At 37.1% G+C, this 23980-nt stretch overlaps 1 protein-coding gene across 2 annotated transcripts in view; it reads left to right on the top strand.

Moving 5' to 3' along the window:
• Togaram1 (TOG array regulator of axonemal microtubules 1) overlaps window positions 1-23980 on the top strand; it is a 67601-nt gene that overhangs the window by 7036 nt on the left and 36585 nt on the right. For both annotated transcript variants that reach the window (XM_075948888.1, XM_075948889.1), the window contains exons 2-7: window positions 11841-11997; window positions 13674-13808; window positions 17242-17538; window positions 19068-19330; window positions 20003-20241; window positions 23298-23395. In XM_075948888.1, the coding sequence (XP_075805003.1) occupies window positions 11841-11997; window positions 13674-13808; window positions 17242-17538; window positions 19068-19330; window positions 20003-20241; window positions 23298-23395 (1189 nt within the window). The remainder of the gene's footprint in view (window positions 1-11840; window positions 11998-13673; window positions 13809-17241; window positions 17539-19067; window positions 19331-20002; window positions 20242-23297; window positions 23396-23980) is intronic.

Here is a 23980-nt window from a genome sequence, read left to right as displayed (position 1 = left end):
GCTATGAATGCTCATCCCTGCTCTCCTCTCCATCCCTTATTTCCTCACGTTTGCCTTCTTCTCAGTGGCATGAAATTGCATCTGTGCCAGCCTCCTAGAATGAGGTAGGAAGTAGGCCTTATGCCTCCTAGAATGAGGTAGGAAGTAAGCCTTACGTGTCTGCCTTCTAAGGAAGATTGTAGAGAATTGTCATAATTCCTTCTACAAATGTTGACTAGATTTCACTAGTGAACATAGCTAAGCATGGTGCTTTCTGTTCTCAAAGGTGACTATTCATTGAATTTAGAGGTAGACCTGGTCAAATGATCTGTTTCTTCCTAATATTGATGTGATTTGTGTGCTTTTCTTTAATTTCTGCTGTTAGAAATATGTGTCTTCTATATGTAGCCTTATCAGTTTTATTGATCTTTTCAAAAAGCCTCCCTCTGGTTTTCATTGATTTCTATGCTAATTTTTATTACTTTTCCCCTCTGCTTTTAGTTACTTGTTCTTTTTCATGTTTATATTTTATATGTTTTTTTTTTGAAAGGAAGTGGGGAGCATTTGTGCCATAACACCTGCAGGGAAGTCATAGCACAGCTTGAGGGAGTTGGTTCTCTCCTTGAGCAATGTGGGCTGTGGGGACTGAACTCTGGTCATCAGGTTTGGCTGCAGTCTTTACCTGATGAGCCGTCTTGCTGGCCCAACAACTTCAATTTTTAATTATGGAAACAATTTTGTCATTCCAGAAACATCTTTATCTAATTTGAAATTTGTTTAAATTTCGCTTAATATTTTTTCTTTGACTTAAGAAATGTAATTTAGGGCTAGAGAGATGGCTCAGAGGTTAAGAGCACTGGCTGTTCTTCCAGAGGTCCTGAGTTCAATTTCCAGCAACCACATGGTGGCTCACAACCATCTGCAATGAGATCTGGTTCCCTCTTTTGGCCTGTGGACATAATGCAGGCAGAACACTATATACATAATAATAAAATAAATCTTTTTTTTTTTAAAAAAAAGAAGTGTAATTTACAAGTATATTATTTGATTTCCAATTATGGGGATTTTTCATTTATTCATTTCTTTCTTTATTTATTTAAGATTTCTATCTCTTCCCCGCCACCGCCTCCCATTTCCCTCCCCCTGGTTTTCCTTTTCTTTAAGTATTATCTTTATGTTGCTGATTTCTAGCTTAATGCCTTTGCAGTTTGAGAACAGAAACTGTATTGTCATATTCTTTTCAGTTTCTTAGTGTGTTTCATGGCCTAGAATATATGTCTTTTCTTTCTGTTCGTGTGTGTGCACAGAAGTGTTTTTCCTCAAGTGTGAGTGTGTGGAGGCCAGGGGTTGACACTGAGAGACTCCCTCTATAGATGTCGACCTTCTGTATTGAGATAGGGTTTCTCATTGACCCTGGAGCGCAAGGATTCTTCAGCAAGACAAGTAAGTGATCATTGTGTTTCTGTCCCACTCGCTTTACACTAGGGTTGCAGATGCTGGACCCAGCAGGAGATCTGAACTCTGTTCCTCATTGCATATGGAGTTCTTTCTCTTCTGGCTGTCTCCTTACCTCAGAATGTTGTCTTATGTTGACAAATGTCCCTTGTGAGCTTGAGAAGAATACCTAATCTTTTGCTTGATGAAATTATCTATAGCTGTTAATTATATCCAGTTCATTCATGTTGTTGAGTTCAGTAGTGCTTTCTGCTTTGTTCCATAGGATCTGTCCATATTTCTGATACCGGTATGATGAAGTCTCCAACTGTAATACTAGATTCATTTATTTCTCTGTGCAGTTTTGCTCATATTTCCATCACATAACTTGACACTATGTAATTAAAGATGATGTTAGATGATTTTATTTTCTTGGAGGATTGATCCCAAGTATATTATCATATAGTACTCCTTTTATGGCTAATAATTTTTTTTGCTCTGAAGTTCACTCTGTCTGAAATTAACACAGTCGTGTCTGATTTCCTTTTGAAAATTTTATTTGTATGAGTATTTTGCCAGTATGTATGACGTGTACCACACATGCATACAGTGCTCCTGGGAGCCAGAAGAGGGTGTTGTTGGATCCTCCGAGCCTGGAGTTTTAGACAGTATGAACTGCCAGCCAGATGCTGGGAATCTAACCCCTGACCTCTGGAAGAGCAGCCAGTCAGTGCTCTCAACTGCTGAGCCATCTCTCCAGCCCCATGCTGCTTTCATTCATAGTAGCATAATATATCTTTATACTTTTACTTAATGTGTATCCATTAGTATATTTAAAGTTGCTTTCTTATAGAAAATAGAGTGTTGTGTTTTGCTTTTATTTTACTCAGACAACTTTTAAATTGTTTCTTTTGTGTGAGTATGGTATATGTATGATCTATATGCTGTGTGTGTATGCAGGAGCTATCTGTTATGTACTTTATGACTCTGCCTCATTCCCTTCAGACAGGGTCTCTGAAGATAGCCAGCAATCTTCAGAGTCTCTTGTCTTTGTCCCTGAAGCACTGGGGTTACCAACATACGTTCAGTCATGCTCTACTTTTTTTTAATGTGTGTTCTGGAGATTTGAACTCAGGACCTCCTGCTTGCACATAAATGCTCTTAACTGCTGAGCCCTCTCCATAGCCCATCTTGTGTTTTAATTGGTATAGATTACACCATTAACACTTAATGTGATGGATTAGTATATACCATATGTTTTATTTGTTGCTTATCTTTTTATTTCTTCCTTAACATTTTTTGTCGTTTGTAGATTTAATTGAGAATTGTTATGATTCTGTTTTCTTCTTTTTCAAAGCATATCAATTGCTCTTCAATTTTTTCCCTCCCTTCCTTCCTTCCTTCCTTCCTTCCTTCCTTCCTTCCTTCCTTCCTTCTTTCCTTTCTTTCTTTCTTTCTTTCTTTCTTTCTTTCTTTTCTCTCTTATTTATTCTCTATATTTTATGCTTGTTCGTTTTCTTCTAACTGTGGTTTTGCCTTAGAGTTTGTAGTATGCATTTACAGACATGATAAATAGAAACATTAATAGTATTGTTTGGAGTTGTTCTTGGAGCAACTAAGAATAAGAAAAATAGGAGCTGAAGATATGGTTCAAAGCTTAAGAACACTTGCTGCTCTTTTAGAAGACCTGGGTTCAGTTCCCAGCACCCACATAGTGGCTCACAAGCATATGTAATACCCTCTTTCGACCTCTCTGTATAACATATGTATTCATGGTGAAAAGATGCACATGCAGACACAAACACCCACACACATAAAATAAAAATTTGAGAAAAGAATAAAGGAAATTTTTATTATACCTCATTAATTGTTTTTCTAGTGTACTTTGTGTCTGTCTGTCTGTCTCCATCTGTGTGTGTGTCCATATGCGCACACCTGCATGTGTATTTCAAGGACTTAACCTATTGAATTTTCTTTTTATATGAAGACCTCTTAACATTTGTTGTAACACAGGTCTTATTGGGAGTTTGCCTCAATTTCTATCTGTCTGTGGATGTCTTTTTGTCCTTTTTGTGGGTAATTTCCCAAGATTCAGAATTCTAGGGTGGTGGTGTTTGGTTGGTTTTCCCTTCCTGTTTCTTGGCATTTTATTTCGCTATCTTTCTTCTCACTTCCATGATTTCCAAGGAGTCAGATGTGATTTTTACCTGGGTCTGTGTAAATCACGTGTTTTTTCTCTCTTCCTCCTTCTGCAGTGTTCTTTGTCTTTGATTCTCTGTTCTATAGCTGGAAAATGATATGCTCACACATAGTTTCTGTGGCATTTATCTGCATTGGTGTTCTGTGAGCTTTGTGGACTTGTGATTGGGTTTCTGACATTAATTTAGGGACATTCTCAGCCATTATTTTCTCACTTTGCTTTTTTTATATGTTTGTTGCTCCTTTTATAGTTTCCCACAGTTTTGCATATTCTGTATATTCTTTTTTAGTCTTTTTCCCCTTCAGCGCTTTCCTTTTAAAGTTGCTATTGTCTAGACCATGTAAAGCACACACTGATGGCATTCCCACTTCTCTTTCAATGTTTTTATCTACTTTACGTTCTCACAATTGCCAAATTTCACTTTATATTAACATGTTCTTGCATTTTTGTCTGCTTCTCCTTTATAGCCTCTTACATGTTAATTATAGGTTTCCTTTTTTTTCCTTTTTAATCATGGCCTAATTATTCCAGCCTTTTTGCCATATTTGATGCTGGTCTAATGCTTGTTCGTTTTCTTCTAACTGTGATGTTTTTCTTACTAGGTTTGGTTTGGTTTAGGATTCTTTTGTTTTAGTGTGCCTTATAAGTTTTGGTCGAGAGTTGACTGTGGTGTACTAGAGAAAAAGTAAGTGGTGAATGCTGTTAAAGTGTGGGGCGAGTGTTCGTTAGTCCTGTAATGAGAGCTTGGGGATACCTGAGCTCTGGATTCCGAGATTCACCTAAGCCTTCAGCTTTCCAGCCAGTTGTGTAGCAGAGGTTGCCCAGAGGGAACTGTCACTGAGCAGTTCCCTTCTGTTGGGTCACCAGGTGCTGGGGACTTCAGCATATCAGCTTTGCTTAAAAGGAAAAGCTGCTCCTTGGGGCAGGCCTAGTTAAGCATGGAAAAGCTCTGTGTATTGCTAAGTAATTGGTAATATTTTCTCTTTCCTTGCCAGAAACACTAAACTTTTTCCTTCACTATGCAGTGTGAAGTCATGATAGAGTTCCTGGAGGGAAACTCAGAGAAGAGCAGGGACTCCGCTGTGAATTGCTCCTGCCCCTAGAGTTTTAGCTTGTCCCAGTTGCTGGTATTGAGCTTCTAGCAATTTGTTAATTAACAGTTCTTTTCCCTATTCTACCTCTGTCTACCTCACAGCTATCTGCTTAGAAGTTCTGCCTGTTGGTTGTAATTCTGAGTATCTACCTGTTTGCTGCCATTTGACTTTGAATGAATATCTCTGGTAGATTGAAACCACGTTTTGTTTTGTTTTTTTATTTTTATTTATTTATTAAATATTTCTGTCTCTTCCCCGCCACCGCCTCCCATTTCCCTCCCCCTCCCCCAATAAAGTCCCCCTCCCTCGTCAGCCCAAAGAACAATCAGGGTTCCCTGACCTGTGGGAAGTCCAAGAACCACCCATCTCCATCCAGGTCTAGTAAGGTGAGCATCCAAACTGCCTAGGCTCCCACAAAGCCAGTACGTGCAGTAGGATCAAAACCCAGTGCCATTGTTCTTGAGTTCTCAGTAGTCCTCATTGTCCGCTATGTTCAGAGAGTCTGGTTTTATCCCAGGCTTTTTCAGACCCAGGCCAGCTGGCCTTGGTGAGTTCCCGATAGAATATCCCCATTGTCTCAGTGTGTGGGTGCACCCCTCGCGGTCCTGAGTTCCTTGCTCGTGCTCTCTCTCCTTCTGCTCCTGATTTGGACCTTGAGATTTCAGTCCGGTGCTCCAATGTGGGTCTCTGTCTCTGTCTCCTTTCATTGCCTGATGAAGGTTAATATTCAGGAGGATGCCTAGATGTTTTTCTTTGGGTTCTCCTTATTTAGCTTCTCTAGGATCACTAATTGTAGGCTCAATGTCCTTTATTTATGGCTAGAAACCAAATATGAGTAAGTACATCCCATGTTCCTCTTTTTGGGTCTGGCTTACCTCACTCAGGATAGTGTGAAACCACGTTTTGAATGGTGTTAGAATTTCTCAATTCCTTACACACATAAGTCAGACTCCTTACATCTGTGTGTGTGATGTGTGTGTCTCCATGCTTTTGTTGTTGAGTGTCTGTAGTACTGTGATTGTATGTAGAGTCTCACACGCATGGTAGGAAACTGTACTGTTCTTTTCTGTACCCTCAGCCCTCCTTGACACTGTATCAATTTTCACAGTTAGTAATGTAATTACAAAGTTTATGTAACACAAATAATAACAAACAGAGTCAGATATTGGGATTCAACCTGAAAACCAGAAAAGCAAAGCAGCCAAGCCACTAGAGAAGTCTCACCACTACCAAGGCTGGGTGACTTCAGACTAAGCAGCCTAAGCCTCTCTTTCCCCGCATTTTATATTCCCTCTAGTACATTAGAAGTGTGTGACTCCCTAGGACTGGGATTAAAGGTGTGTGCCACCACTGCCTGACCTCTAGTGGTTAAGCTTTTCCCTTCTGATATTCAGGCAAGCTTTATGTATTAAAACAAATAAAATATCACTATAAGTTTAAAGTCAACCATAATTACTTCATTAGTTTAATATAAAAAAGTTCCTATTTTTTTAATAGATGAATACAGTTTTGCTTCAAATCTGAAATAGAATTAGTTTAAGTTGTAAGTTTTAAGGCATTCATGAAAGGAAAAGTTGAAATAAATTTCTAAAAGCCATTAATGATTATTCATAGATGTAACACCTGGTGTGTGTGTGTGTGTGTGTGTGTGTTTGTGTATCCTGGTTGTCATTAAAACTGCCTTTGTGCTTAATAAATGCTTTTAAATGTGTCATTAATTTGATGAGTGTTTATTTAGCTCTTTTAGCTCTTTTTAATATGCCAATCATTAATGATGTGATAAGACACCATGACTAAAATATTGTAATCATAATTTAATTTAAAAAATTTTAAAGATCAATTAGATGCTCATTGGAGTGCTTCAGTAAAGCCGTTTTTTGCTTCTTTTGTTTATGAGAATTAGCACGTGTCAAGATTTGACAAGTGAAAGATGGATGTAAGAAATTCTATAAAGGATATACTGATAAATTGCTGAAATAAAATGGAAAAAGGATGGGAATAGCTCTACAATTGAACAAGAGGGACTAAAGGCATATTAGACCTGTGAGTGGCCATAGATGGCCCCAAAGTCCTGGTGAAGGAGGAGCCTGTACTAGTTATGTTCAAGACTGCTAGGAAGCCTGAAAACAACGAGACGGGCAGCTCTGGAAGCCGTGCAGTGAGACCGTCCCTGAAGCCCAGCTGATGGGTTCCCTATCGAGAGGCATATAGAGTAACAGAGTGCTAACGACTGCATTAGTTACTTTTCTGTTGCTGTGACAAACACCAGGACCAACGACAGCAGTTTATTTAGGCTGACAGTTGCAGAAGGGGCATCCATGATGGTGGTGGAGACATGGAGACAGGCTGCCAGAGCAGAAAGCTTTAACCCTAAAGCATAAAGCAGAGAACACAAACTGGAATGAAATCTTAAAACAGCCAGGCGCTGGTGGCCCAGGCCTTTAATCCCAGCACTAGGGAGGCAGAGGCAGGCGGATCTCTGTGAGTTCGAGGCCAGCCTGAGACAAGAGCTAGTTCCAGGACAGGCTCCAAAGCTACAGGGAAACCCTGTCTCGAAAAACCAAAAAAAAAAAAAAAAAGAAAGAAAGAAAAAGAAAGAAAGGAAGGAAGGAAAGAAGGAAGGAAGGAAGGAAGATTAAAACATACTTCTTCCGGCAAAGCCATACCTCCTAAGCCTCTGCAAACACCACCACCAGCTGGGCCTCATTCAGATGCTATAAAGATCAGCTCTTGCTCATTTAAGGAATAGTGATAGATGAAACCAGTAAGACAAAGCTTGCTAATACCTCAAAGCTGAAAGAGAAGCAAAGCAAGGTTCTAGAGCAAAGTGCAAGACAGATAAGGAATGAGCGAGCCATCCTATTGAATGTACGACACTCTGAAGCAGGTGTAACAGTCCTTAGCGTCCTGGAACTACCTCTTGTAGACCAGGCTGGCCTCGAACTCACAGAACTTTGCCTGCCTCTGCCTCCCAAGTGCTGGGATTAAAGGTGTGCACCAACAGTGCCCAGCTCTTTAATATCTCTTATTCATTTTTTTATTTTTTTGTTTTTTTGAGATAAGGTTCTTCTCTGTAACAGCTCTGACTGTCCTAGAACTCACTTTGTAGACCAAGCTGGCTGAACTCAAGAGAGCTGCTTGTGTCTGCCTCCCAAGTGCTGGTATTAAAGATGTGCATAACCACTGCCCAACTCTTTTTATAAAAATTGTATATATTCACATAAAAAATTTGCAGAATAGGAAAAACATTAAATTTTTTTGCAATCTCACTGTTTAAAGAGATTTTCATGTAGTCAATATTTGAGATTTTTTGTTGTTGTTTGTTTGTTTTTTGAGGTAGGGTTTCTCTGTATAACAACTCTGGCTGTCCTGGAACTTACTTTGTAGACCAGGCTGACCTCCAACTTCCAGAGATCGAACTGCCTTTGCCTCCCAAGTGTTGGGATTAAAGGCGTTTTTTGTTATTGTTTTAATTTATATATGAAGGTCAAGTCTCATTTTCATAAATGAAAGTGCACCCCTTTAGAAAATGTTGTATTTGTCTAAGTGTATTGCCTGTGCCTATGTATGTGCATGTGTGGTCCCTCTGCAGAGGTAAGCAGAGAGTACTGGAACTGGTCCTAGAGTTGTGAGCTGCCATATTTGTGCTGGAAACTAGATCCAGGTCCTGGAACAGCAGTGAGAACATTTAACCACCAAGACACTTCCAGCCTCCAAGTGTGCGGCCTTTCATGTACTTTATTATGAACATTTTTTCTTTTTTTTTTGCGGGGGAGGGGGGTTTGAGACAGGGTTTCTCTGTGGCTTTGGAGCCTGTCCTGGAACTAGCTCTGTAGACCAGGCTGGTCTCGAACTCACAGAGATCTGCCTGCCTCTGCCTCCCGAGTGCTGGGATTAAAGGCGTGCGCCACCACCGCCCGGCTGAACATTTTTTCTTTAACATCAGATAATATGTAGTAGGAGGCCAGTGGCTATGTATATGTATGTATATTTATATAGTAATATATTTAATGTCATAGTCTGTTTAACTGATTTTTTTCAGAGTTTAGAGTTTAAAATTTTCGTTTTTTTTTTTAGAACTCAGAGAATTACCATTTTTAGTTTCTTAGTTTATATGTCTTTGCCTTGACATATAAACTGATAATAACTTTCTTGTTATATTCTGACTTAACATCCTAATTATGTAGTTACCAGGTGGGTTTTTTTTTATCAAAATAGAAAATTTATATATTTAAAGGTCATTTTGACATGGAAAAGAGCCTTTTCATATAGTATAGGAAGTAGAATATTTAAAGTTAAAAGCATGAAATGAATACTGAGGAAACATAGGCGGTTAGCCTTGAGCAGGCGTCTGTCTTTCTGACCATGTTCCAGGACAAGCTGGAGTTTATGGACCCTTTAAAGCAGCCCTGCTCAGTGCCGTTCTTCCTGGTAGTTAACATGAACGTGTCGTGGTGCCTTTCTCCTTGGCAATGGCCAGACAATATGATGGTGGTAGGAACTGTTTTTGTTTTGATTTTTAATACTATTTCATTTTAAAATTATTTCTTTCTTTAAAAAAATTACATTTAATAGTTTATACATGTGTGACAGTATGCCACAGTGAGCATGTGGTGGTCAGGACAACTTGAAGGAGTTGGTTTTCTGCTTCCGCCATGTGAGGGTCACACTCAGGTCATCAGCAAGCACTGAGCCATTTCTCCAGCCCGTGGTGTTGGGTTTATAACAGGACTAACCACAGTACTTTTCCCTCTGTTTGTGACAGCTAAGAGAAATGTCAAGCAACATAGTACTATGAGGACGTAGTAGGATGAGTTTATTGCTGCTTACTTTTGAATAAGAAAGCCCTGATATAAAGGACAGAGTGGAGAATCAACTCTAAATTCAGCAGGTAGTAAATTCTGTGGTTAGCACTGCAGATATTAAGTATAAAAGGTGCAGAAAATTTAGTCCCGGCATTCATATGTGATTTACATGTTTGTTACGTCTTATTGATTGTGTCTATTATGTTCCCTTGCTTCTCTATAGCAAGGTGTGTGTGTGTGTGTGTGTGTGCGTGCGCGTGCGCGTGTGCGTGTGTGTGTGTTTTGAAGTTAAAGAAAAGATGGGCTTTAGTTTACTGTTAGCAAATTTTAATGTGTGTATGAATTGCCTCAGGATCTTGTTCAAAACATAGATTCTGGAGCCAGCTAAGTGACTCAGCGGGTAGAGGCACTTGCCACCAAGCCTAATGACTTGAGTTGGGTATCCTCAACCTATTTGTTGCAAGAGGAGTACTGACTGTGACTGTATTCTTGTGTGAATAGGAAAAACTCTTCCTGTTAGGTGTCGTGGCACATTCCTATTGTTCTTGAATTTCACGTGTTGAAACAAGATTGTGAATTACAAGCCAGCATGGACTAATAGGCAAATTTGAGGTCATCCTCTATAAACCAATCAGTAAATAACAGGCTTGGTAATGTATTTATAGCTAGGTTAGTAGAGTGCCTGCCTAGAATGCATGAGATTCTGAATTTAATCTCCAGTGCTTCAAAAATTGGGTTTGCTGGCTTCTCCCTGTAATGTCAACATTTGGAAGTTAGAGGCAGAAAAGTCAGCAATATAGGTCAACTTTGACTATGTAGGAATTTGAGTCCATCCTGGGCTATGATACCTGATCTCAAATCTTCCAAAACAAGCCACTTTGGTATTAGAGTTTGTCAAAATCATGAACAGCCTGAAAGTTATTGGTGTAAATACTAGAGTATTGCCAGTAAGTAGTTTCTTTTTAAAATTCTAGGATTCTCTTTAAATGAAATTTTTATTTTTAATGCTGTTAAAAAACATGAAAATTATAATTATGTTAATGGAATAGAGAACTGCTTGTTCTCTCTGATGGGGAAGCTTTAAAAAAAAAAAAGAATCAGCCTGAATGTAGAAGAGTATTAGAGTTTGGAAAGGTAATGGGGAGGAGGATGAGTAAAAGAAGTTGAAATTAATGTAAAAATTATTGTAAAATGATACTCTTTATTTTACTGGAGCTGAGCAGTAGTGGCACACACCTTTAATCCCAGCATTGTGAGGCAGAGGCAGGCAGATCTCTGTGAGTTCAAGGCCAGCCTCAACTACAAGAGCTGGTTCCAGGACAGGCTCCAAAGCTACAGAGAAACCCTGTCTTGAAAAACAAAAGCAACAAGAACAACAATAAAGAGAATCTTTACTAGGTATTTTATCTGTTAATATATCTTTTTTTTAAAAAAAGAAACTTTACTAAGTTACCTATTATTTTGTCTTAATGTATCTTTTTCAAAGTATTCAATTAGAAGTTCATTGTAATGGCTTCGTTTAATTACATTTGATCCTTTTACTACTACACATGACCAATTGAAGAAATTGTAATACTGAATTTTGAACAACTTTTTATCACTTATAGATCATGTGATGTTTATAAGAAAGTACCTGGAAACCATCAAATACTCTCTCTCTCCTACCTTCCCTCCCTTCCTCCTCCTTCGTGTGTGTGTGTGTGTGTGTGTGTGTGTGTGTGTGTGTGTGTGTGTGTGTGTATGTGTGTATGAGATATACTTTGGTATTTTGTTTGTTGCTAGTCAGGCCTCCCACATGATTATGAGCATGTGCTTTATTGCTGAGTACACCTCTAGCCTCTTCTTGAGTGGTTGTAACTGGAATCTGGTGGTAACACTTTACCTATTCGTTTGTAGTAGCTATATTTGGGCTAAAGAATATTAGTACTAACTTTACCATGGGGAGAAGAGTGGGATGTTTATGTGTTCTGTGATCTTCAGTTGCTTGTTGACTGACGCTGAAAGGTGGCATAGAGTAGAGCTTATGCTGCTAAGCAGACATTTTTTCCTTCGTGTTTTTCTTTCATCCTTTAATCATCATTATTTTGTCTCCTCTCTAATTGTCAGATACATATTATAGAAGGCTAAAGAAAGAATTAGGTATAGTAAAATGAAAGTAGCGTTTCTATCTTGGAAGGAAAAATACTATCTGCGTCATACTGAATGAGTGTATTGCATACTCAAAAATATTTTTCTTTTATCTGAGTTTTGTAATTGGATCTAAGTTATGTTGTCATATTTATTGCCAAGGAGGCTTAGCAAAAAATTGCTAACTTACTCTTTTCTCAGTTTTCAGCTCATGACCTCATCCCATCTCCAAAATTAAAGCCATCTCAAGGAATGCCAGTCAATGATGATTTGTGTTTTAGCAAAAAAAGGTCATCAAGAAACTTATTTCAGAGTAGTCGGGATTTTAACTCAGATTCAATTCCTACGTGTGGTGCTGGTAAGTAAATGTTTGGGATAATAAGTGTGTTGAACTGTTAAAGATTCCCAAAATTTCATTATTCATTTGAGGGCCTGTAAAAACTATGTATAATCCAACATGCAAGTCTTTTTTAATAAGTGCTCATTGAAAATTGACTAAAAAGCGGGCACTTTGACACAGTTCCTTCATGAGATCATAGGCTTTCTCCTTGCAGGCTGTTCATAGTGTAGGCCATGGTCATTTAGTAAGCCTCTAATACTCTTGAGCGTCTCTTCGTGTCAGGTACTTTTCTTAGTGCTGGGGATATAGCTTTCAAGAAAGGCATACCAAAGCCAAAAAAGATTGTATTCTATGCTGGATGTGGTAATGCACACCTTTAATGCTAGTACTGGGGAGGAGAGACCGGCAGATCTCTGTGGGTGCCAGGCCTTGTCTACAGAGTTCAGGCCAGCCAGGACTACATGTGAGACCCTGCCTCAAAAACAAAGGAAACAGAAAAAGCTTTAATTCTAGTTGAGCAGGAGAGCAAATATTAAATGAATGTAAGACTTGATAGATTAGATGGTGATATGGAAGGGGAATAGGAATATTTTAAACTATATCATTAAAGGCAGCCATATTCAGGAGGGGGATATTTGAGGCAAAGCAGCAGATGTGAGCAGAGAAGAACGTGATTGCAGGGCAGAGTAACTGAGAAAGGTAAACGGAGCACTCTTCACAGAGTAGAGTAGTATGGTGGGGTGAAAGGAAGGAGTACACGGCTGAAAATGACAGCGATGACCCTGGAGGTCTCAGCTGCCAGAGCTCTTAGATGACTGAATGAAGTAACCTTTAAAAAGTGCTGTCACGTGCCTTATGTCCTCCAGCCTCGTCCTGGATGTTACATTTAAAACAGGTGAAAGGAAGACAAAGGGAGAAAGGGAGATGGCCGGGCGGTGGTGGTGCACGCCTTTAATCCCAGCACTCGGGAGGCAGAGGCAGGCGGATCTCTGTGAGTTCGAGACCAGCCTGGTCTACAGAGCTAGTTCCAGGACAGGCACCAAAGCTACAGAGAAACCCTGTCTCGAAAAACACCGAAAAAAAAAAAAAAAAGAAAAGAAAGGGAGAAGCGGTTGAGTTCCTTGTCATAACCCTGGCTAAGGTTTATAGAGGATTTAACCAGCATAGCAGTGAATGTAAGGAGAAGTGATTTGATTCTGATTACATGTCAGAGGTAAAATTGACTTGATTTACTGGTACATCCATACAGAGAGTGAGAAAGAGGAAGTAAAAATATAATCTAAGGACATCTGCCAGAAAAATTGAAAAGATGTTTAATTGTGTGATTGTCACAGAAAGTAGGTGTTTATCCAGGCATGGTGACGTATGCCGACAGTCCCAGCACTGGGGAGATGGAAGAACTCACTAAGTAGACCGACCGGGCTGGCCTTGAACTCACAGAGATCTTCCTGCCTCTACCTCTGTCCCCAGAATACTCTTTGAGCCGTGTCAAGGCAGAATTCCTCTTATTTCTGTGTGTGTGTGTGTGTGTGTGTGTGTGTGTCAAGCAAGACAAGAATAACATTTGTTACTGGGAAATCTGATTAGTCATAAGAGTTAAAGTCCAGAATATAATTACACCAACGTTTATGAAATATATATTTATAAAATTACACTTACTTTTACTTTGTTTTTGCTGTTACCTCTCTTCAAAGGTAATACTGCAACTCAGCAGACAAGTCTTCCTGGGAAATGCGGGCAACTTGGGCTGTCACAGATAGGTAGTAAAACTGGCAGTGTGGGTTCTGACTTACAGTTCCTGGGAACAGCCAATGGCCATCAAGATAAAGGTATTTATAAATATATATGCTTTCTGACACTAGTTCACATACTACTTTGTATGATCTTAATGAAAACTTGTTACAATTGAATAATATCAATGTTCTTCATAATTGTTATTATAAAATATTAGACTTTAATTTTGATTTAAATATGACTAAAGTTTATAAACTGATGAAGGCTAACATGAATTGAAAATAACATTAAATTAGTACTGTGTGCATGCAGTTATTTAAATTTAAAGCTAAGTCGACTTTATTGTGTCTTTTAGGAACTATAACTTCCTGATAGGTTGTTTCAGATAAGACAGGATATAAAATGAACATGGTGGCTTATGCCTGTGATCCGAGCAATTAGAATGAGGCAGGAGAATTGCCATGACATAAAGTCTGGGCCAGCCTGGGCTTCAGGGTGGGAACCTGTTTCAAGAAAAGGAGAATAAATGAAGGGATATAAGAGTATACTATATATTTATACACACACATACATATATACAAGGAGAATAAATGTAGAGATATAAGAGTATACTATATATTTATACACACACATACATATATACAAGGAGAATAAATGTAGAGATATAAGAGTATACTATATATTTATACACACACATACATATATACAAGGAGAATAAATGTAGAGATATAAGAGTATACTATATATTTATACATATATACAAGGAGAATAAATGTAGAGATATAAGAGTATACTATATATTTATACACACACACATACATACATATATACAAGGAGAATAAATGTAGAGATATAAGAGTATACTATATATTTATACACACACACATACATATATACAAGGAGAATAAATGTAGAGATATAAGAGTATACTATATATTTATACACACACACATACATATATACAAGGAGAATAAATGTAGAGATATGAGAGTATACTATATATTTATACACACACATACATATATACAAGGAGAATAAATGTAGAGATATGAGAGTATACTATATATTTATACACACACATACATATATACAAGGAGAATAAATGTAGAGATATAAGAGTATACTATATATTTATACACACACATACATATATACAAGGAGAATAAATGTAGAGATATAAGAGTATACTATATATTTATACACACACACATACATATATACAAGGAGAATAAATGTAGAGATATGAGAGTATACTATATATTTATACACACACACATACATACATATATACAAGGAGAATAAATGTAGAGATATAAGAGTATACTATATATTTATACACATACATACATATATACAAGGAGAATAAATGTAGAGATATAAGAGTATACTATATATTTATACACACACACATACATATATACAAGGAGAATAAATGTAGAGATATAAGAGTATACTATATATTTATACACACACATACATATATACAAGGAGAATAAATGTAGAGATATAAGAGTATACTATATATTTATACACACACACATACATACATATATACAAGGAGAATAAATGTAGAGATATAAGAGTATACTATATATTTATACACACACATACATATATACAAGGAGAATAAATGTAGAGATATAAGAGTATACTATATATTTATACACACACACATACATACATATATACAAGGAGAATAAATGTAGAGATATAAGAGTATACTATATATTTATACACACACATACATATATACAAGGAGAATAAATGTAGAGATATGAGAGTATACTATATATTTATACACACACATACATATATACAAGGAGAATAAATGTAGAGATATAAGAGTATACTATATATTTATACACACACACATACATACATATATACAAGGAGAATAAATGTAGAGATATAAGAGTATACTATATATTTATACACACACATACATACATATATACAAGGAGAATAAATGTAGAGATATAAGAGTATACTATATATTTATACACACACACATACATATATACAAGGAGAATAAATGTAGAGATATAAGAGTATACTATATATTTATACACACACATACATATATACAAGGAGAATAAATGTAGAGATATAAGAGTATACTATATATTTATACATACATACATATATACAAGGAGAACAAATGTAGAGATATAAGAATATACTATATATTTATACACACATGCATACATATATACAAGGAGAATAAATGTAGAGAAATAAGAGTATACTATATATTTATACACACACACATACATATATACAAGGAGAATAAATGTAGAGATATAAGAGTATATTATATATTTATACACACACATACATATATACAAGGGTATACACGGCTTGTGTGCTAACAAGTAGCTGTGAAAATTGGTACCTTATTAGAACACTGCTTGCCTAAGACAAACTCTGGGTTCCATCCCAAGAACAATTATTTAAAAAAACAAACAAATAAACAAAAAACTGTGCCTGTTTTTCACATGCCTCCAATTCCAGCACTAGGAAGGTGGAGTTAGGAGGATTAGGAAATTCAGTGCCAGCATAGACTGTATAGTGAGTTTGAAGGCAACTTCACAACAAACAAAAGAAAAGATAGGACAAAAATAGTGCCTAAAGACAAGATGATAGAATTAAATCAGACTTATCAATAGCTGCTACCAACATAAATAAGAAAAATTTACCGTTTAAATTATAGTGATGGGACTGGAAAAATGAGCCAGTTGTGGAGGTATTTGCCTTGCCAGCATAGGATCTTTGCTTGCAATCTCTAGCCCCCACATAAATGCCAAACCCAGGACAGGGCACCTGTAATGCAAGTGTTGACAAAGCAGAGAGAGGGCGATTCCTCTGTTTGACTGCCACTATTGCTGTGGAACCGAGAGCAGCTGAGGACTGAACATGTGCGTGCACTAAGGAAAAAAACCAATGCTGTCGGGGGCTTTTCCTTCTGAAGTGCCATTTAGAGTGTGTGTGTGTGTGTGTGTGTGTGTGTGTGTGTGTGTGTGTGTTGGAAGATTACAGGGTGGGAATACAGCTCCACTGTAGAGAATTTGCTTAACACGCGAAAGACCCTGTGGTAAATACTAAATGTCACACGTCAGTATTTAAAAGGCATCAAAAGTAAGTTGAGAGAAGATAAAGTGTGGAAAAGGTACAGTAGACAAATGTTCAAGTATGTGTTGATGCAGAATATCTCCATCAAAATTATAATGAAAATAATTCACTAAAAATTCTCTTAATGTATGTATTTGAAATAAATATGCTTACATAGACACAATTTTATAAAATTACAAGAAGAAAATAACTTTACAAATACAGTAGAATTTTTCAGTAGGATAAGAAAGCTTTGGATTCAAAGGTATGAAGTATTAGTGCTCAAAATTATGTGTATGCCTGACACCACACAAAGTCATAAATGCTGTGTGAGGGAATCTGAATGTAAAAAGGGAGGAGCCTTTGAACTCTGAGCCGGTGTGTAGCTGTAAATAACATATTCTGTTTGTTTTGTTACAGTATACGCTAGCCTAAATTTTGGCAATAAGACTCAGCAAACGTTTGGTAGTCAAACAGAACGAACTTCTTCATTCTCTGGTTCAAGTGCAAGCCCAGGACCCTTTATCCTTCCATCCTATCCCCTCTCATCTCCTCGAGCTAGTCCAAAGCACACATCTCCTCTTTCTGTATCTCCAAAGAAATCTCAAGATAATTCCATTAGTTTCTCAAATTCTTGGCCTCTTAAAAGCTTTGAAGGACTATCAAAGCCAAGTCCACAGAAAAAACTTGTCAATCAGAAATCATCTGACCCTACAGGTAAGAATGATGGCAAAGATTGGTGCTTTATTTATGCTTATTTATGTTTGAATTTATGCTTTGAAGTTAATATATAATGTTAGATTTTAAAACCTGGCTAATTATATTTTCTTTTGACCTACAAATATTTGGGAAAGTATTTAACAATGTATTTAATAGACAGTAAATAACTAAAATTTATTTGAAATGACCATTTCTTGACTTATATTGCCATTTTAAATGCTTTTTCAGAACTCAGTAATAATGCTTTATAGTAGAAAGGAACATATTGCTTAAGGGCCTACTGGCAAATTTTTATCATTACAATAAAAGTATCATTCATATTTTACTATAACATATATTCATGTATTTTATATTCATTAAATGTTTATTATTTGCTAAAATTATTGTAAAAAATTCTCTTATTTGCTGAAATATTACCTCTTAATAGTATGCTACTCATTTAAAATCATGATATTAGTATCATAAAATCATGATATTAGCAATCAGACAAATCCAGTTTCCAAATGAGACTATTAAAAGGTGTTCCTTATATTTCCTACATGCTTTCCTATCCTCAACCTGTAATATAAGATATTCTCCTTTTGAGATACCCACACAGCTAGAGTTCCGTTTATAACCATAAGCTCGATGCTTTCATACTCAGCCTATTTCATCGCAACATTCTCGCACCGATCCTTCACATCCGGTTACTAATTTCTTTGTTTTCCCTATAAGATCAACTATGCTATTGAAAACCAAGACTTCAATCTGTGGGTATAACACAGTGGTAGAGCCGTTGCCCTCGCTCTACGTGAAGTGCTGATTTTGTTCCCAGAATCTCAAATGTGTGTGTGTGCTCAGCTTGTTCTCCCCAGTGGCCAGTGCTGCTTCACGTGTACACACCAGTCCCTGAAGTACTGCTTGTAGAGCTACAGCAAACCAAAAATATAGGCTTCCTGGCTTATCGTAGATTTTTATCATTAGCAAATATTAGTCATGATGATTGAAAATGCAGCTTAGTTCATAGTATTTTTATGTAATAGGCCGGGATTTCATATGCTTGTTTTTGCTATATTTATTAGGGAACATTGATGCTTTGTTTCATCTTATTTTACATAAGTCTGTTTCTAATATAAGATAATCATAGCAGTACTGTCTTGTCGGAACTGCCAGCCTGTAGTTTAGGCTGTCTCAACTAGCTCTTATAACTTAAATTAACCCGTTTATATTAATATACATTCTGCCACGTGACCTTACCTCTCTTCTATCTTGCACCTACTGTTTTCTCTCCACTCTGGCTGGTGATTCTACTTTTCTTCTTCCCAGAGCTTGCTCTGCCCAGAAGTCCCGCCTATACCTCCTTCCTAGCTATTGGCTGTTCAGCTTTTTATTATACTAATCACAGCAATACATTTTCACACAGTATACAAATATTTCACAATAGATAATGTACTTTTTAATTAAAAAATACTATATTCTAAATACTTATGACTCAAACTTACTTCCTCTGAAAATAAGAGAAAATAAAATACATATTTTTCGTATAGGAGAAAATTTTCAAGAAAAAAATATGCCAGTTCAACTTACACCTGCCTTGGTGAGATCACCTTCTTCTCGGAGAGGCCTAAACGGGACTAAGCCTGTCCCTCCCATACCAAGAGGAATAAGCCTTTTGCCTGATAAAGCTGACTTAAGCGCAGTGGGACACAAAAAGAAACAGCCTGATGATATTTGGAAAAGTGAAAAAGATAGTCTTACAATTGATCTTTCAGAATTGAATTTCAGGGATAAAGATCTGGATCAAGAAGAGGTGAGAACCCATATCATTTTTAATCATTAAAAACCCCTGTAATATTCTGATATATATCTGTATCTTTATATACATACACACACACACATACATACTTGCTGCATGAGGGAAAATGGTACTTTTTATACGTAAGTTTTCCTTACGTATAAAAATAATTTAGTTTGAGGTCTGGTAATATAATTCACTTGTAGCTCAGTTTAGAAGTTCCATGACTTTTTAGAGATCCATTACTTTGAGGTATAGCCCTTGCAGGTTTTAGGTGAATTTCATAGTCTACAAAATGATTTACTCCTGTTACATCTCCAGAATGTAAGGAGCTATAGAGCTGATTAGCTTCTCTCACTTGTAATCTGTGCTTTCTACTTTGAGAGCCACTGATTCAATATTAATTGAATTCATACAATAGTCTGTCATTGCTGTTCACCAAAAATGTCATGGTTAGTAATAGGGGGGAGTTGTCTTCATAGCAGCTCACTGCCTAGTAGGTTGTTTATTATCAAGCAATGACTCTAGTTTTTATTCTGTGCACATATTAGCATCCATTTTGTTTGTACTAACTGAGGATTGGCTAGCTTGGCAAAGTTAATGAAGTTCAAAAAAATCTAAGGATACCTCTTTCTTTTATACGTATATAAATTTAACCTTATGAGTTGTTTTCTTTCCTTTTCTCAGATGCAGAGCTCTCTTAGGTCCCTTCGTAACAGTGCAGCTAAGAAAAGAGCAAAGCTGAGTGGCAGTAGCAGCACTTCTGATATCGACAGTCCCGACTCTGCGATGAAGCTTGAGCTGACCATGGACTCCCCGTCCCGATCGTCCTCTCCAAACGTCAGCTCTTACAGTGAAAGTGGAGTTTATAGCCAAGAATCGTTGACCTCTTCTCTTTCTACAACTCCCCAGGGGAAGAGAATAATGTACTTTATTTTCTGACATGTTAATAGTCACCTATAATTGTGATCTAGACCTAAAGCCCTGTATCTGGAAAAGACTTAAAGCCATTTAATGTTTACTTCTTAAAGTGTTTAAATAAAGCAGGTATGGTGGTACACACCTTTAATCCTAGCACTGGGAAGGCAGAAACAGGCAGATCTCTGTGTGTTTGAGTATAGCATGGTCTATTTAGCAAGGTGTAGCTAGGTAGACCTATATATTAAGACCCTGTTAAAAATGAAACAAAGAGTTTAAATAGCTTTAAGATACAGTGTGGCAGTTTACACACCTCCTGTTTACCTCTAGTGGAATAGGGATGGAAAGGGAATGTGACTGTCCCGGTAATTTAGCTCCTAATTATCATGGGCCTTGTATCAAATGCCAGTTGTTTTCCTAATGTTTACTCTAATGCTCTTTGTGCCTTAACTTTTCTAGATCATTTGCTTTTTGGCCCATTATGGTGGTTTTTTTTTTTTTTTAATTTTAACTTTTCACGAATTCACTCTAGTTCATGAGTAAGCTATTGCTGTATTATTTCTAATATCTTACTGCTATAACTTCATAAATCTTGGCACTCCATACTGGTAGTTCAGGTATCCTAGTGAGGAGAGGGCCTGCCTACATAGTACTGCTGGGGTTCAAGTCCTGTCTTTCTCACACCAACTCCCCAGAAAGCCTCTGCTCTGAAAAAGTTACCTCCTCCTGGACTCTGGACATTTCTGTGACCTTGTAGAATTTGAAGTTTCCCTTTATCTGGGACTGAAAGTCCATAGTAGAGTTGCCATTATGGGTACATAGATATATTGTTAAATAATTGCTAAATAGCTTCACTAAATAGTGGTGTAATTTTATACTCCTATTGGTGATGTGAAAGTTATGACTGCTGCTTATTCTTGCTAAAATTTGATGTGAAACCTTTTTGGTTTTGTTTTCTTTTGGCTTTATTTGGATTCTTGTTAATATAGAGCTATCAGAAGTACATTTTTAAAAATTATCTTCAATTTAATGAATTTAATAAACCTCTCACAAATGGGGTAAAGACTGCCTAATTAAAAGAGAGGTGATGTTTTATTTCAGCAATTATAGAAATTAACCCAATTTTTATGTTCCATTTTAGGAGTTTGTCTTTTACGGTTTTCTCCTTCACATTTTTAACTTAAATCATAACTTATACTTGGAAACATTTCATCCCTGGAAATGCCTTAATTGTTCCCTCCTCGATAGAATATTGGAATATATTTACATAATTGATTGAGAATGACATTAACAAAGAAACAGCTTACAATGAGCATTACACATGTAATATATTCCCTATTAAACCTAATGGCCTTCTTTGATAAAGGTGAAATTTTGAATTGTAACTCCTTCAGTTGCAACACAATGTTAAAAATTTAAAGCCAGTGGGAAGAGAATTTGAAGCCAGTTGGGAAGAGAAGTTCATTTTGTATTTGTAACATTTAGAATTATGTATTTCTCCTTTTGTCTCACAGAGTTATTTTCTTCAAGTATTGAATGCCTTTTAATAATTTATTTACATTTATTTTATGCAAATTGGCGTGCAAATGGTGATGTCAGATCTCCTGGAACTGGAGTTACAGACAGTTGTGAGCTGCCATGTGGATGCTGGGAATTGAACTGGTTCCTCCGGAAGGGCAGCCAGTGCTCTTAACTGCTGAGTCATCTCTCTTGCCCCTAAGTATCGAACTCTTTAAGATGGGAATCGACTCATTACCTTTAATGAATTTAAGATTTCTACCATGAGTTTCACTGCTTTGAAATACATTCTCCTGGGGGAATGCCAGTGATCTGAGGGTTGAACAGGGCCTTGCAGATGCCAGGCAAGCACGGCATCGCTGACTGCATCTGCAGCCCTTTTGTGGGTTTTCCGTTTAATGGTTTAGCCACGTTTTCTAGTCTGCTATATAATTTAGGATGGCCTTACCCTTGGAATTCTCCTGCCTCGGCTTCCCAAGTCTATAATAGTTATTCTTAACCAGCTTGTTTCTTGCCTCAAGAGTCATGGATAAAGAACATTACTACCTCCTGAGACAAGTCATCTCTCAGTGAGCTGAAAGTGAAACTGTTGAAAACCATCTTTCTTGAATGAAGCTTTTTCTTTCATCCAACTAAAATATGTTCAGTATGATTGTACATTTCCAGTAGTCTAGAGAAATGGCTCTTTCCAGAGCTTCAAAGTGAGCCATCAAGATGGTTCTCTGGGCAAAGGTGCTTTACCACCAAACCTGATGACCCGCGTTTGAGCTCCAGGAACCTTATGGTGGAAGGAAAGAAACGATTCCTGACCTTCACCACTTGAACACTGCTGCAGACTTATTACTCACACACACATATACACATACACTTTTGCATATACAAAGTAAATATTAAACAAATTAGTTAAAGCTCTTTTTTTACTAAGGACATTGGAAAATATACGTGGTAGCTAGCTGGTAAATTGTGTTGCTTTATAAAATGTCTTGTCACTCATTATATTATAATATTTACTGGGTTTCTTTGCTGTAGGATTTAATATTCTTTAATGGTGAAAGCTTGCTTTCTTTGTTAAGCAAGGCCCGTAGGTCTTCATAATATCTAGATGGTAGAGCAAAAAATAGTTTTAAGAAGTGGCATTTACAAACTCAGCTGTTGCTCCTGTTGATAATACAGTCTTGTCTGTTTCTGTCTATGTAACAGTAGATTACATGTGTCTAGTGTTTTCGGAGATAACTTAGATCTGCTTCCTAGCCTTGGTGGTATACGAATTTGATTCCCTCACTTGGGAGGCAGAGACAAACAGAACTCTGTGAGTCTGTATAATGGGTTCTACCACAGCCAAGACTACATAATGAGACTAGTCTCAAAGTCAAAGCAAAACAGCCCCACAAGCAACAGCAAAAGATTTTTAGCCATAACTTTTCATTCTTGTTTTCTGGCTATTCTAGTATCCTAACGTGTTAGTGAAAAGAATGTACAATGAGTGATGTAAGTGTTGCACAGCTCTCAATTGTAAATGCTTATTCAATTTACTTTGTTTCATTAGGTCAGACATATTTCCAACATTTGGATCAAAACCTTGCTCAACAAGACTTTGTTCTGCAAAGAAAATCTCCCATGCTGCTGAACAGACTCCTAGTGCGGGTATCTTGTTTTTATAAATATGCTTTCTTAAGAATATGGTTGATTTGTAATATAAAAAGTGATAGAAAATGCATCTTATTTATTTATTTATTTATTTATTTATTTATTTATTTATTTATTTTCGCAACAGGGTTTCTGTGTGGGTTTGGTTCCTGTCCTGGGACTAGCTCTTGTAGACCAAACTGGCCTAGAACTCACAGAGATCCGCCTGCCTCTGTCTCCCGAGTGCTGGGATTAAAGGCATGCGCCACCACCGCCCGGTGAAAATGCATTTTAGATTTAGGTTTTGTACTTACCAATTTGCCGTTCACCATAACTCATTAAACAGCCATTCTAATGAAAGTGAATATGGCTCTGGTTTTGAAAGAAATATGTTTTCTTGACTCCGTCATTGATTTCCCAGGCTCCTCCACAAAACATTTTTATTTAGCTGGGTGGTGGTATCATATGCCTTTAATCCCAGCACTTAGGAGGCAGAGGCAGGCAGATCTCTGTGAGTTGAGGCCAGCCTAGTCTGCAAAGTGAGTTCCAAGACAGACAGAGTTACACAGAAAAACCCTATCTCAGAAAACCAGAAGAAAAAAA

The sequence above is a fragment of the Microtus pennsylvanicus genome, chromosome 14 (genome assembly GCF_037038515.1).
Source record: "Microtus pennsylvanicus isolate mMicPen1 chromosome 14, mMicPen1.hap1, whole genome shotgun sequence".
Taxonomy (NCBI): domain Eukaryota; kingdom Metazoa; phylum Chordata; class Mammalia; order Rodentia; family Cricetidae; genus Microtus; species Microtus pennsylvanicus.
The sequence above is the reverse complement of the archived record's forward strand: the minus strand, read 5'-3'. Positions and strand labels throughout refer to the sequence as shown.